Source organism: Phalaenopsis equestris, unplaced genomic scaffold (genome assembly GCF_001263595.1).
Source record: "Phalaenopsis equestris unplaced genomic scaffold, ASM126359v1 Scaffold232752, whole genome shotgun sequence".
Lineage (NCBI taxonomy): Eukaryota > Viridiplantae > Streptophyta > Magnoliopsida > Asparagales > Orchidaceae > Phalaenopsis > Phalaenopsis equestris.
Window position 1 is genome coordinate 13,965 of NW_018250714.1, and position 16,205 is coordinate 30,169.

At 35.4% G+C, this 16,205-nt stretch overlaps 1 protein-coding gene across 1 annotated transcript in view; it reads left to right on the top strand.

Moving 5' to 3' along the window:
* The first annotated feature begins 7,919 nt into the window (after positions 1-7,919).
* LOC110038387 (ruvB-like protein 1) overlaps positions 7,920-16,205 on the top strand; it is a 42,577-nt gene continuing 34,291 nt past the window's right edge. Inside the window, exons 1-5 of the mRNA XM_020743209.1 lie at positions 7,920-8,203; positions 8,321-8,509; positions 13,593-13,724; positions 13,914-14,063; positions 14,241-14,396. Coding sequence (XP_020598868.1) covers positions 8,123-8,203; positions 8,321-8,509; positions 13,593-13,724; positions 13,914-14,063; positions 14,241-14,396 — 708 coding nt within the window. The 5' untranslated portion in view covers positions 7,920-8,122. The remainder of the gene's footprint in view (positions 8,204-8,320; positions 8,510-13,592; positions 13,725-13,913; positions 14,064-14,240; positions 14,397-16,205) is intronic.

Here is a 16,205-nt window from a genome sequence, read left to right on the forward strand (position 1 = left end):
GAAAGATAAAGAAAACTACTCAGAATCCATGGATAAAACAAAACCACACTTTAGTTTAAAAGAAGAAATAATTGTCAAACCAACAACAAGTCTCGATTAAAACCAAAAGTAGTTTAAAATAAAAAGATAAAAATTTATCTCAAGTCCTCCACCAAACTCTTGAAATTCCTTTGAATCTATTCTCTTTTACAATCACTCAATATAAAATAACAAAAAGATAAAGTAAATAAAAAGTGGTGTGCCTGAAAATCTCTCTGAACTAACTCCCCAAATAAAGAAGAACTTTCAAAGCTTGCCAATATTTTCAGGACTCTTTTCTAGGTCCTCTCTTCTTTCTTTTATAGTTTTCCAAGAGATTCCTTGGGATCTCTTCAAAATGTGTCTTGATTCGATGTATTTGCCCAAGAGACGCGTCCTTTCATGATAATTTTTGTCCATGGTGGTTACAACCACCTATTATGCCAATGGGTGTCTTAAAAACCCCTTAAAAATCATGAAAATTGATTTTACTAGTCTAGTAACTGCCACTGGCACTTAAGCACCAGGTTTTGACACTTAGGCGCGACCTTCTCTGTTTAACCGGCGCTTAGGCGCCAAAACTCTTTTGCACAATTTTTCACCTTTTTGCTCCAAATTTGATCCTTTTTCACTCTTTTAAGCATTTTTTCAATTTTTACTTGTATCTGCAAGAAAAACACAAAAATAACTTCCATTAAAACGCAATATCTAAAAAATAGGTATAAAAATGTGTCCAAAAATACTATATATTTTAGGTGTATCATGAGGTCTCTATCCAAGTGATTTGCCATAAGCATGAGGTTTGGGTGTTTCATGAAGTGGGTTAAGAAGGATCTTAAAGATATTTGAAAGTGGTTTGGCCTCTTGCTATTAATAGCTTGATGAGGTGGCAAGGCTTTCATGGCTCAGCTATGGCTTGGGAGTGGCTTTATGGCTTACTTTTGGCTTGGCTCTTTTGCGTAAGAAAGGATGTTGAATTTTATGGGATATTTTGGTGGTGTTTGTCATGAGGCCGAATATGGAATAATTTTACTATGAATTTAAAACTTAGGAAATGATTTTGATTAAATAGATGATGAAGAGAAAATAAATTATCATGTGGGCTTTGGATTTGGGCTTTTGGAATTATATGTGGTGGGCTTGGGCTTTTAAAATTGAGATTGAATTTGGGTTAAAATTTGGGCTAATTGAATGTTGAATTTGGTATAGGAAGATGTCATGAAGATTTTGGAAAGGACTTCAAGTGAGAATTGACTTGGAAGGCTAATTTGGTGGATTTAGTCATATGATCAAAATTGGGGCTTTTTGATTTGAGTCAAATTAGGCTTACAATTAAGTCAAATTGAGCTTGTATTTTGTTTATATTTGGATTGAGAATACTGAATTTTGATTTGAAATTTAAATTGGGTAAGATTTGGGTCAATTGGGCCAAGATTGGGGCTAATTTGGGGAAATTGAGCCTTCAAGGGCAATTTGGGGCTTTTCATCAAATTGGGTCAATGTGATGGTTAAAAATTGAAATTGGGAATATATGGGATGATTTTGGAATTTTTGGAAATTTTTGAAATTTTTATTTTTGGAAATTTTTGAAATGGAATTTTTGGAAATTTTTGAAATTTTTGGTCCATGAGAGGCATTTTGGTAAAATTTGGCAATTTTAGGGATATTTTGGGAATTTGATGATTTAGGTGAATGTTGGCCAATTTAGGTAGTGGTGAGTGATTTGAGATGATTCTTGGGCAAATTTGAGTATTTTGCGTAATTTGGGGATTTTTGGCAAAAATTAGGGTTGTAGGGCTATTTTGGTAATTTGGTGATTTTGGGCTAGAATGTGCAAGTAAGCCATGAAGCCATGCTAAACCAATAGGAGCCATATGAGGATTCATTTTAGATGATCAATATGCTGGTTCTAACCCTCTTAGCCAAAGAATAGGGGTATAGGTTCATTCATATGAGTTTTCCAAAATGAATCATGAAATCATGAGACCAAATCAAGGGGTCTTAGGGTTTGAGGTATGTAGGAATGTTTAGTGTGTGCAAGCCATCTCAACCAAAACCAGACCACCCAGGGTTCAGGCACCCAGGGTTAGTCCTAAGGTCTGACCATCCTATGGGAGACTCCCTTTGAGTTCCCTCTACTGAACCCACCTACTAAGTGTTAGAGGTTAGGACCAATATGTGGAACTTAAACTTGAGCAAAGAAGAGTTTAGAATTTCTAATGGTGAGGTTTTCTTTTCTAGTTTTCTAGGAATAGTCAACAGGAAAATTCTATAGCTAGACCCTAGGCTACGAAAGAGGACAAAGCTAGACCTCAACCAAAAAGGAAGTCAACAGGCTGTAATGACCTCAGTTTGATTCCAGTAAGGAACCTCCTATTATTCCTATTTGGTTCAAGCTACCTGGTTTACCTTTGCATTTTTTCAATCACAAAGTCTTATTTAACATTGGCCTTGCTTTGGGAAGACCACCAAAAATGGATGTTCCCACTTTCAATTTCTCTAGTCCATCAGTGGTTAGAATTTTGGTTGAGAGGGACATCACCTTACCTGATCTACAATAAATCTGGTTGAGCTCAACTGATGATGGGATTTGGCAAAAAATTGTAATGGAGAAAAGGCTTTATTATTGCGCCCACTGCAGAATGTTTGGTCATACAGATGACAGATGTTATAGAATTCATCCTCCTTCTAAGAAAAAACCTGCAGGCCATATCTTAGAGCATGTACTACTTATTGATGCTGCTGAAACTTCAAATAATAAGAGAAATGAAGGAGTGGACACTGGTCACAATATGGAACAACTCTCACCTCCTCTTAATGTTCAATATGAGCCTACTCATTACACCTGTGGAAGTGGGTATTCCTGTGGAGATATCTTGTCCTCCTCCCCTTACAAATCCTAAAGTTGTGGCACCTGTTGAAGTGGGTATTCCTATGAGGGAAGCTTATAATACTTCCCTCACAAACCCTGAACCTGTGGCACCCACCCCTGGATTATTAATTGAGATGAACCAAGCAATGGAGATTGATTAGTAAATACAAAAAGCAAGGAAAAAGAAAAAGACTAGCTCAAAACTTCAGAGATTAAAGGATGATCCTCCATCTATGGTTGCTAGCCCCTCTAGAAGGGGACTCTCCCTCTAGAACTAGAAAAGGGAGAGTGCGATCAAGATCCCAATGTTCTCCTTATAGTTAACTTTCTGTGCTGAAATATTAGAGGAATTGCTCATCCCCTTTCTATTAAAAGACTACTTCATTTAAATAGGAAACATAAACTTTGGTGCATTGCAATTTTGAAACCTATGGTTCACAGATACCCACAGAAACTGATTATAAAGTTTACTGGTTTTTCCCATTTTTCTAATATCAACAATAAGATTTGGATTTTTTGCAAAAAAGAAATCAATTGGTTTGTATTGATAGATAATCCTCAATATGTTCATCTCTCATTCCTTATGAATGGTAACTATGGTTTTGTGATTTTTATATATGTTGGTTGCAACAAGGTTGATAGAGTAGAGCTCTGGTCTGCCCTCCATTTAATCAGTTCTAATATGTCTTCCAGCTGGCTGGTGGGAGGAGATTTTAATTGTATTGCCTCTTCAGATGAAAAGACTGGTGGAAGAGCTCCTAACCTTTCAAGGATCAATTCTTTCTGTGATAACGTACATATGGTTGACCTTTTTGATTTGGGGTTCTTCGGCCCTACCTTTACTTGGAAGAGCGTGGGAAAGGTAGAACAGATTCCTGGTGAATGACCTATGGTTTCAACATTTTTTTCATACTTCAGTTACCCATTTGAGTTTAGCTGGTTCTGACCACAGACCCCTTCTCATCACCATTGTTGCCCCCCTCCCTCCTCCTTTTAAGCCACCTCCTTTCAGATACCTCAACATGTGGTTGAGCACCCTTCCTTCTTAGAATGTGTTGTTGCTAACTGGTGTGGTATCCAACATGATAACCCTTTGATTAAGCCATGGTTCCTACATTTAAAGGTGAGTAATGCTCTTAGATCTTGTGGTTGGAAAAATTTTGGGGATGTTTTCTCAGTTGTGGATTTTGCTGAAAGAGAGGTGAAGGCTCTTGAATTTGCTTTGTTGGATAATGAGGATGTGGAAAACTCTTTAATTGCTGCACAAGAGAGACTACTTACTGTCATTGAGTGGCAGGAACTTTATCTATGTCAGAAAGCTGCTTTTAACAAATTTAAAGATGGAGATAAAAATAACAAATTCTGCCATGCTTATATAAAGTACAAAAGGAAATGTAATGCCATCCATGGCATACACAATTCTATTGGAGAAAGGATCCATGATAATAAGGATATTGCTTGGGTTGCAATTTCATTCTTCCACCAGCTGTTGTCACAACCCCCAGCTGATAGACTATTTTTTAACACCAACATGTGCAGTAAGGATCTCCTATACACCGAAAATCTTTCATTGATTGACCCTCCTGAAGAAATGAAATTTGGGAAGTAGTAAATTCTATTGACAGCTCCAAGACAAAAAACCCAGATGGCTTCACTGCTGACTTTTATAAAAAAGCACGGGGGTTATTAAAGTTGATATGATTCATGCCATCCAAAGCTTCTTTTAAGGTTCTAACCTCCCACATTACTTTTATGCTTCCTGTATGGTGCTGATACCTAAACAATCTGAAAAAAGAGACTGGAATCAATTTAGGCCTATCAGCTTAGTTTCATTGGTCAACAAGATTATCAGCATGGTCATTGTGGCCAGACTTCAACCCCATATAGATATACTCATCAGTTCTAATAAGACAACTTTTGTCAAGGGCAGATCAATACCTGATAATGTACTCCTAGCACAAGAACTCATGCTTGATTTGGACAAGCCTTATAGAGGAGGAAATTTAATTTATAAACTGGATCTCAGAAAAGCTTATGATACTATCTGCTAGGAGTTTATAGTTGAAGTTCTTGTTGCAAGGGGTTTCTCTAAGGAATTTTGTGATCTCATTTTCAGATGGCTGAAGAACAATTTTCATTCAATTCTCATCAATGGACAATCTTGAGTTAATTTTACTCCCACTAGAGGTTTGCAACAAGGGGATCCTCTATCCCCCACCATTTTTATTCTTGCTCTGGATTACTTGTCTAGAATGTTGGATCAAAGTCTGCTCCCTAACTCTTATTTCAGGTATCATCATAAATCCAACTTGGCAATCTTCCATCTGGTTTATGCTGATGATATAATGGTAATCTCTAGAGCTAACAAAAATGTAGTTAAAAAAGTATCCAAGTGCCTATAGATTTTCCAACAACATTCTGGTATGTACTTTAACCCTTGCAAATGTTATTTGTTGTTCAACGAGCAACTTACTCTCAACATAAAGGCTTGGCTCCTTCAACTCACTGGCTTCTCTAAATCCGCCATTCCTCTAAAATATCTTGGGGTTCATCTCATCAAAGGCAGATCTAAACATATTCAGTTTGAGGAGGCCTTGAGAAAAATATCAGGCCAACTTTCTTATTGGACACACTCATTTCTTTCAAATGGAGGCAAAATTACTTTGCTTGAAAGCATTCTCACCACCTTCCCTTCTTACATCCTACAGATGAATACCATGAAAAAGAGCACACAAATTCAGATGAAAAGGGTCTTCAATAGTTTCTTAAGGTTTGGTCAGAGGCATTGGCTTCCAGGGACTACAAAAGCTGCAACAAGTAAATCTATGTAAAATTTGGATTAAATTCAGACAACAATCTTCACTATAGGCTAAATATATTCAAGGGAAATATTGCAGGGACATCCACCCCATTTTGGGTGATTCTAGATTGTGGACTCATATGTTGAAAATAAGAAGCACGGCTGAAAATCTGTTCGTATGGGACCTAAACAAAGGGAATGTTCATTTTTGGTTAGACAATTGGTGTCCTAAAAGGATGTTGCAAGCTAAAACTAATGAACTGAGCCCCCAACTAAAAGTGCCTGACTGTTGGGATGGAGATCAATGGTCTCTGCCTATTCTGAAACTCTCCTAAAAGACTCCTGCTGTGAGTATCTCCAAAGTGTAGTTTGACAAAACCAGAAATGACAAAATTGTTTGGCAAGCTTAGTCTAATTAGAGCATTACCAAAAGAATATACTCCGATCTCTACAACTGGGATGATGTGCCTTGGGGTGGTGTCATCTGGAACAGTTTCTTATCACCTTCAATGTATTTCTTTTGTTGGAGGATCTTCCACAAGCTACTCCCTTATGATGATATCCTCAAACTGAAAGGGCTGAGAGGTCCATCAAGGTGTTGGCTGTGTTTGGCTGCTGAGGAATCTATCCCTTACTTATTTTTTGAATGTTCTTTTTCTCAAGAGGTATGGAGGGGGTTCACCAACCTGCTGCTCCTGGACACCATTAACTTGCAGTGGCTTCACCTCAATTCATGTTGGAAAAGTTAGGAAACAACTAAGGCTGGACCCATACCTTTTATTATTTCCTGGTTCATTTGGATGACAAGGAATCATACTAAGTTTGAGGGTCTTAATTCTTCAACTAACAAAGTGACCAGGCACTGCATCTCGTTCTTACTCAAGCTCATTAAACATAAGAGATTCCCCAACATTTGCTTAGCTCTCATGGCTAATCATGTTACTTTGCTTAAGGTTATCAACGTGCAGTGGAAACCCCCTCTTATCCTTTCATAAAGGTGAATATTGATGGTAGCATCTCTGATTTGGGTGCTGGAGTGGGTGGGGTTTTCAGGAATCAGTCAGGACATTGTTTATTTTTTTTCAATGCCCTGTCATTGCTTTTTTGAGGTTGAAATCATTGCTATGTATTGGGCATTCAGACTTGATTTCATGTTTCAATGGGAGCACCTTTGGGTGGAGATGGATTCTACTTATTTGCTCCAATTGTTGGTTGGTGATGAGTCCTCTTCTTGGCATAATTATCAATGGATGCAAAAGATTAACTCCATCCAACCTTCCCTCAACACACAAGTTTCTTTTGTCTACAGAGAAGGAAATAGGCCGACTAATTGGCTTGTTATATTAGGTTTCTCTACTTATGTTGCTTCTGTTTCTACTTCCCCACCCCACCTCTATATTTCATACTTGAGGGTAGGGCTGCAAACGAGTCGAGCTTGAGTGGGCTCATGCTTCGCTCGTGTCTAGCTCGTAAGAAATTGTTCGTGTTCAAAATCGTCTTGTGTTCGAGACCGGCTCGTGAACAGTGTGTTCGTGTTGGATTCAAAATTAACTCGTTAACATTAAACTGAAAAAAAAAAGATGTAGAGTGCTAGATTCGAACCTGGACAAAATCTATGTAAAAGAAGACGCATAACCACATTACCCCACGAACAATTATGTTTTAAACAACTTAGATATAAATATTTATAATATATTATTACATAAATAAAATATGCAATATATTTTTTTTATAAATAATTATATAAATTGTTTATTTCAAGCTAAAACGAGCCGAACATGAGCGAAAAAAGAGCTGTTCGTGTTTGATCCGTTTATAATTCGAACTTTAAAAACTTGTTCGTGTTCAGCTCTTTTACTTAACGAACGATCTAAACACAAGCGACTTAACGAGCCTAACACGAGTTGTTCGAGAACAACGAGTTTTTTTGACAACCCTACTTGAGAGAGACCTTTTGGATGCTCCTCATCTCAGAATTGTACTTTGATCTTCAAGCAATAGAATTTATCTTTCTTAATTATATTTATATCCTTCTCTAACCGCGTCTTTTATTTTTTTGTAACCATAATGCAAACCACGCAACTCCGTACATAAATTTCCCTCTAAGAAAAAAGAAGAAAAATGATTCTGAAAAAATGTTTTAATTCTTGCTATATATATATATATATATATATAATATATATACATACAATATAGATATCCTTTTCTAAATATGATTTTTTTTTTTTAGCCCTAATGCAAATCACGTTACCGGTATGGCCAAGGGAAAGAAAATATAATTCAAAAAAATGTTCTGATCGGCCTACGACCGGAGGTGATCAGACCGCGCGCACATCGCTCGCTGGAAAACCAGACGGTCGACCAAAGCTCTCCCGCGAATCGAGCAGAGGAAGGGAAGGAAACACCACAGGTCGAGCACTCGAAGCGCTGAAATGAGGATCGAAGAAGTCCAATCCACTACAAAAAAGCAACGCATAGCCACTCATACCCACATCAAGGGCCTTGGTCTTGATGTATTTACCCTTAATCTCCTCAACTAACGGCTTAGGGTTTAGGGTTTTAGCTTTTTATTTGCATCCTCCAGCATTTGTTATCATAACCCATTTTTACAGATTTTTCCTGTGTTTCAGGTGAATGGACATGCCATCGCCATGGCTGCCGGTTTTGTAGGGCAGGTGACAGCCAGGGAAGCGGCAGGTTTAGTGGTGGACATGATCCGACAGAAGAAGATGGCAGGCCGGGCGCTACTCTTTGCTGGTCCTCCAAGCACTGGAAAGACGGCGCTGGCTCTAGGGATTGCTCAGGAGCTCGGGACCAAGGTAAAGTACAGCCCTTGCAAACATTTTTTTTTGTGTTCTTCAATAATCGAAGTTTGATCGGGAATGAAGTTTTTTTTTGTCTACTTTTCATGCCGATCCTGTCATGAATTCAATTTGTTTTGTGACTTGTATTTGTTGGGATCATAAATGTCCATTTATGATCAAATAATTTTGGTTTGATTTAACTGTAGTAGTTTCCAAACAAGCTTAGAATGGTGAGAACTGTATGACTAGTTTTGTTGCATCACACCAAGGGGCTGTGTGACTGCAAGTAGGGAGTAAAAGAGCCGAACACGAGCTGAGCCGGCTCATTAAAAAAATACCACTGTTTGTGTTCGACTTGTTTATATTTTCAACAAAAAAAAATTGTTCATGTTCGTCTCTTTTGCTTAGTGAGCTGAACACGAGTCGTTTGTGAACAAAAAGCTATTTTGACGACTTTAGCTATGCAAGACGAGCCGAGTTTGAGTGAGTCCAGACTCGACTTGTTAAAAAATATCATTGTTCGTGTTCGACTAGTTTATCGAGCTCAAAAAATTTGTTTGTGTTTGGCTCGCTTGCTCATCCAGCTGAAAAGAGCTATTTACAAACAATGAGTTATTTTGACAACCCTAATCACACAACCGTAAGATGTTAAGGGTAGACCGAGATCTAAATTTGTTATTTATATTAAAATATTCATTTAAATAGAATTTAATATATTTTTATTCTATTTTTAACTGGTTATTAATCTTTGTAGCGTTGTATTCAATTAAATTATTTTAAAATAATACTCATTATGTATATATATATATATGTATATATATATATATGTATATATGTATATATATGTATATATGTATATATATGTATATATGTATATATATGTATATATGTATATATATGTATATATGTATATATATGTATATATGTATATATATGTATATATGTATATATATGTATATATGTATATATATGTATATATATGTATATATATGTATATATCTGTATATATCTGTATATATATGTATATATCTGTATATATATGTATATATCTGTATATATATGTATATATCTGTATATATATGTATATATATATGTATATAATTATTTAGATTCAAAACGAGTCAAACACGAATGAATAAAACTTTTTTTGTGTTTGGCTTGTTTATATATCGAGCACAAAAAAATTGTCAATGTTCGTTGTCCATGTTCGGCTCGTTTGCTTAGTGCACGAATCGAACACGAGCTACTCAACGAACCGAAAATGAGCTGTTTGCGAGCAACAAGCCGTTTTGACAGCCCTAGTTGCAAGTAGGGTTTATTAAATCCATAAATAAATCCCATCCCTTGATTTAGTAAAACTGGAATTAGATAGAATCAGAGGCAGAACTGGATTTATTAAATCTGAAAATTTGTAAATCCATAAAACACTTGCATTTAACCGTTTGGTTGGATTTAGTAAATCCAACAATAAATCCTATAAAAATCCTTTATCAAACAACCCCCTAGTATGCAGATATGCTGACAACTCAATGTGGGGCTAATCAGGTAAAATTGGTGTGTACCCATCGGATCAACACTTTACCTTGTGCGGTCTCTATTTCATGTGTGGGTGTGGCTAAGGAAGTGGCATGCCTCACCATCATTAGCCTTGCCAGGCCACATGTGTAAGTTCAAGCCTAAATGGTCTTCAACTATGCCAATTTGTTTTTTTTTGTGTAATTCAATATAAAGAATCGAAAAATATCTAAGCAACTGTGCCTCCTTCATTGCCAATTTAAAGCCATTTTTCTCTCAACACTCTTCTCAAAGAGTTAATCTAAATGAAAATGATGAGACAATGGTGTTTATTTCTACAAGATTACTTTGAGAGGCGATGAAACTTATCATAATTATTCTATTCACTCATCCTATTAAAAATTGGGGCATTGCAACTAATATGTTCGTGAATAGCATGTTAAATTTAGATTTGCGATTTGATACTTCATTGATGGTGGCTAGCTTTGTTTGCATTACTTGTTTTCACTGGGCGATCTAGGGGTGAGACATTGTTGCATAAAAATTTGACCTTGAGAGGCACCAATCTCCATTGTTCTTTGTAGATATAAAGAGTTTAGATAATAATTTAAAATTAACTCATTAGAAAATTATAATTATATATATATATATATATATAGAGAGAGAGAGAGAGAGAGAGAGAGAGAGAGAGAGAGGTTCATTTTTCACTTTGTTTGTTGTATTTTTTATAATGATTTGTAACTATGGAGAAAATTGTTTCCCATTGATGATGCCTGTGATTATTGTTGATGACAATCTTATTTTTGGCAAAACTAAATTTTGATGCATAGCTTGTTTTAGTAGGTCAATAGGGATTGCGCTATTCTTGATACTTATTGTTGATGGCCGTCATGCTTGTAGCAATAAGAATGTCGAACTATAACATTCGTTGTAGTCAGCCAATATTGATTTAGCCTTTTATTTTGCTTTTTGTTGACAACTAATATTATTATGTTAGTAGCATTGGAAGACATGCCACTAATAGTAGTTAGTTAGTCGACAACGGCAGATTCATTTGCCTGCTAATGAATGTCTTCTGATCACATCAACAAATTTCTAATGTTTTGTTTGTTCCGTCTTTTTGGTAAATGATGATGTTAAAGAACACAACAAAAAAAAAGATGATTTTGAAGACCACAATAAGCAAATGCACTATAGCATGTCTCAACACCACTCACAAATGGCACTTTTTCTATATAGGAACATTGTTTACCTTGCCATAGCTCATCAATGTTGCAATTGCATTCAATGCACTATAGCAAGCCTCAGCACCACCTACATATGCCACTTTTTTCTATCCAGGAACATTGTCGACCTTGCTATAGGCCATCTTTGTTGCGGTTGCATTCAATGCATGCAGTCCTAATTGGATGCTTTTTGCATTATTATTTTCCATTTTGACTCCAAAATGGTATGTTATATTTAATTTCCTCGAATTTATTGTAGGTGATTTTTATAACTAGGCCAGATCTTGTATTTTTTTCCCCTTTTTCTTGTTTGAGTTTGGATCCCTAGCTATGATAATGTAAAACTGATGCATTCAAGCTCAGGAAAAAATCTAATTTGTCATGCAATAGTTTGCTTTCATTTTGTGTGAAGCCAATCCATATCAATAGACTTGAAACTGTAATAGGTAGTGATTTTTCACTTGTAAGGATCCCACCATCCTCTATTTTGGGAGTTCATTACCAACTAGTTTGACTTCATTTAGCTGCAACAGCCGTCTCCTTAAACATGCCGGCTGATTAATCTTGCATGTTGAAATTGAGCGGTTTAATAGTCATTGATAGCACCGGTGTGTGTGCTCTCAAGTCCGTATGATGCATTTTGTTTCAACAATCTTGACCTTCCTGGAGCCATTTTGTCTGCAGCATTCATTTCTTTTGTGATTTGTTCATCTCTAAACATTTCATTTTATGAGATGACTGATTTTTATAAAAATTATGACATTTGATTGTTTCTACTTGATCCATTAAAGTGGTGACACTCAATTGTTTATGGCAATAGGACAACTGATACTTTGATTTATCATCACCAACGTGTTTATGAAGCTGTTTCCTATGATATAATATATTTAGGTTTGCGATTTGGGCTGCCTACAAGCAGTGCTTGTTGATTCCAAGCTGATTGCCTCTTCTGAATTTGGTTCGGTCGGGCTAACCCAAGTGCATCAATCATTTAACCTTATTTTTATTTTTTAGTTTTTATGAAATCCTTTAGTTTTCTCTGTTTGTTGCTGACAAATACAAAAAACGTTTCTGATAAATGCCAAAAAAAATCGTCTAAAGACCCTATAAATATGACATATATATGATTTTGGCTATAGAGAAGTTTTCTCATCGTCAATGATACTCATTGCACTCACCGATGACTACCATCTGGGCTTTGGCCATAGCAACGTCGTACATCTTATTTGATACAAGTAGTTGACAATCATTATACGAATTATTTCTCACACTCTTGACAACTATTTTACTCATGGCAATAACACTATCATATGCTTCCTCCTATTGTTAGCCATTTTTCACACTTTTTGTTAGTTTTAATTGAATTTGTGTCAACAACAAGTTTGCAACTACAAACGTTTCACTTATTGTAATTAAGAGACAATAATTTAGTAAGAAATTGCTGACGAATTTTTTGTTCATCACAGTAGTTGATGTCAAATAAGCTGCTTTTTTTTGTCAATTGAACATAAGAAAACATTTAAAATTGTGACAAGTGACAACTTGCAGACAAAGATGCCATCCATGGACATCACTATTCACATTTTGTGGGAATGTTGTCTGCCTTGCCTCCACTTGTCTCTTTTTTAGATTTGGATGTGCTTTTGGTGATCAATCTAGGTGCCAGTGGTATCTTTATTTTTAAATGGAATCTTGCTTTGAGGTCTCTCCAATTGCTTGGAGTTGAACCGCTTGTGTGCAAATGTCAGCATATAGTGCATTTGCAATTGTGCTACACCTCACTATTTCTTTTTCTTTTTGGAGTTTTTCTTTGTAACAAATCTTCTCTCTTTTACTCCGTGTTCGGATATTTTGAACTGAGATAATGTGAAACTCTCGCGCTCTTCTAGTATATGGAACTATCTTTCGAAGAAATCAAAACTCAAACTGTGCATTACATTTTTTGCATGTTGACCAGAGTTCAGCATTTCTACTAAAATTTGAGGATGCTTTTGCTCTTCTTTCTTTGATCTCTGAAAGTGGTATGTTCTCAGCTTCAGAATAAGACTAAGTGCACCATCACAAAGCAACTGTTGTCCCGCAAATTGCCTGGCCTTGTTATCTTAACTATATGCTGTATGCCTGTTTTAAAATTGTTAGAATACTGCAACTTTTCTCTTTTATCTTGTGGCATATATGCTCAATATCAAGATCCTATTCTTGTGTTTTTTTGTAATATGCTAATGTTATTATACATCACAGCAGTGTCAAATATTAACTTTTATACAATATAACACAACTGTCAATTAATTGTTCCACTTTATCTAAAAATAGATATTGTTATGCTATTGACTGGCCATATGTTCCTTTATGTCAAGGTCCCATTCTGCCCGATGGTTGGGTCTGAGGTTTACTCATCAGAGGTTAAGAAGACTGAAGTGCTTATGGAAAATTTCAGGAGAGCTATTGGTTTGCGAATTAAGGAGAACAAGGAGGTTTACGAAGGAGAGGTATTGGTTTAGTTTTTGTTTTATTTTCTTGGTTTTTTTTTTCATTTTTTAAATTTTCACTATTTTTGGCACTTTAATGCATATTAACTTTATGTTTGTTTTAATGGTACTGTTTTGTTTATCTATATTAATGTAGTAACATTTTTTTTTATCCTGATTTTGGATACAACGTTTATTGCCCATTTGCAGGTGACTGAGCTCTCTCCAGAAGAAACCGAGAATACTACCGGAGGCTATGGAAAAAGTATTAGTCACATCATTATTGGGCTAAAGACTGTCAAAGGAACCAAACAGTTGAAATTAGATCCTACCATTTATGATGCTCTAATAAAAGAAAAGGTAACATGTGATATCTACCTACAAATTTTTTCATAATTTCCATAGAATTTAATTATTTATGACAAGAAATTGCGCCATAATCTTCATATAAACTCCTTGCTTAATATATTTTTGGTGTGGCAACAGCAGTGCTTGTGCTTGCGTTTTATTCTTTTTTATTACTAATGAAAACGACAGGTTGCTGTAGGTGATGTGATATACATTGAAGCAAATAGTGGTGCTGTGAAGAGAGTAGGCAGGTGTGATGCTTTTGCTACGGAATTTGATCTTGAAGCTGAAGAATACGTTCCGATTCCCAAAGGGGAAGTGCACAAGAAAAAGGAAATTGTGCAGGTAGAAAATTTCTCATTACAATTAAATGAGTTGTATTACACAGATTAGAATTCTGCTGTAAATTCATGTAACTCTTCCGTGTCATTTATTTTGTAATAAGTGATAGCTGAGGGTGCCATCTTTGTATGTTTGTATGCTTACTTAGTATGTATAATTTTCTATTAAATGAAAGTTATGTGATTTTCATTTAACTTATCTTCAGAAGCTGTAAAACCTTATGCATTCACTTAAGTTGTATATTTTTTCCTTCACTTTTTTTTTATGATACTCAGTATCCATATTTTTATAATTTTCTTTTTTATGATACTCAATATCCATATTTTGTCCCATTTCTTGTGTTAGTTATGTAGATCAGTGGATATTTTAATTGAGGTATCGTAGTGTATGCTATTTGGAAATGATGCTTCTTATAGGTGAAAGACTCTATTGTAATAACTAATATATGGACGTTAGAACAATCTGTAAGTTTTTTGAAGATGTATGCATTGCTGTTGGCAGAGCAAATATTGAAGGGATGATGCATAATTTTAGTGGTTATGAATTTAATAATATTCAATGAATATTTTTGGACGAATGCATAATAACATTAGATATATTTGATTTATTAATGGGAGAGCAGTGATATGAGGACATTTTTTTTGGGAGTGGCAGTTGAATGTCTAATATAGAGAAGTGCTTTGTGTACCATGTGATGAAGAAAATATCTTGGAGAAATAATTAAAAGTTTTATAAGACAACAAAGCTTAATTAATGGTGGGATGACAATGGTTCTACTGTTGAGTTATTAACACGTTGCTGATAGCCAAATTGACTAATGAGAATGCTAAAATGGATGTGTCATTTAAGATTAAATGGTTAATTTTGGAATGTGTTTTGGGAGTGTTATCTAGTAAAGGACAATATCATGAAGAAATATGGTAGATTTTAATAGACAACAGTTTAATTCTAGAATGTGATTGCAATGGTTCAACTATTTTCTATGATTTGAATGTTAAACGACAAAGTAGCATCTTTAGCTACGTTGAATAAGACAAATTTAAAATCTAAGATGAATCTGTGCTACAACTAGGAAGATAGATATATAAATAATTACATCGGAGTGATGGTGAGGGTAGAACTCATTGGAAAGTAGTTGAAAATAGCACCTATTGTCAATACTGTACTAAAAAATAGATATGAGTGATTTTTAGATGTGCAATAATTGTTAACAATTGCATGCGAATATACAAAAACAACAACAACAACAACTTGGGGTCGGCTACATGAATCCTTTTTCTCCATTGCGTCCTATTTAGAGTCATATCTTCATTTAGTTTTAGTAAATTAAGATTATTTTTAATACAATAAGCCCATGTATTCCTAGGTCTACCTCTGTCTTTCTTAACACAAGTCGAATCTAAAACATCTACTCTCCTAATCAGATCATCAGATGGTCGACGTTTAATGTGACCAAACCATCTTAGACGACTTTCTTTAATTTTGTCCGTCACAGGAGCTACACCAAACCTATCACGGATATATTCATTTCGCATTTTGTCTCTAAGTGTAAAGCCACTCATCCACCTAATCATTCTCATCTCGGCAACACTTAGCTTATTATTATGCTTCTCTTTTAAAGGCCAACATTCAGTGCCATATAACATTGCAGGTCTCACCACCGTCTTATAAAATTTTCCTTTCAGTCTAAGCGGTACTTTTCTATCACACAAAAGGCCCGAAGCATTCCTCTACTACAACCAACCAACTTGAATTCTACTATTAACATCCCCATCTATATCACCATCGCTTTCAACAACGGACCCAAGATAT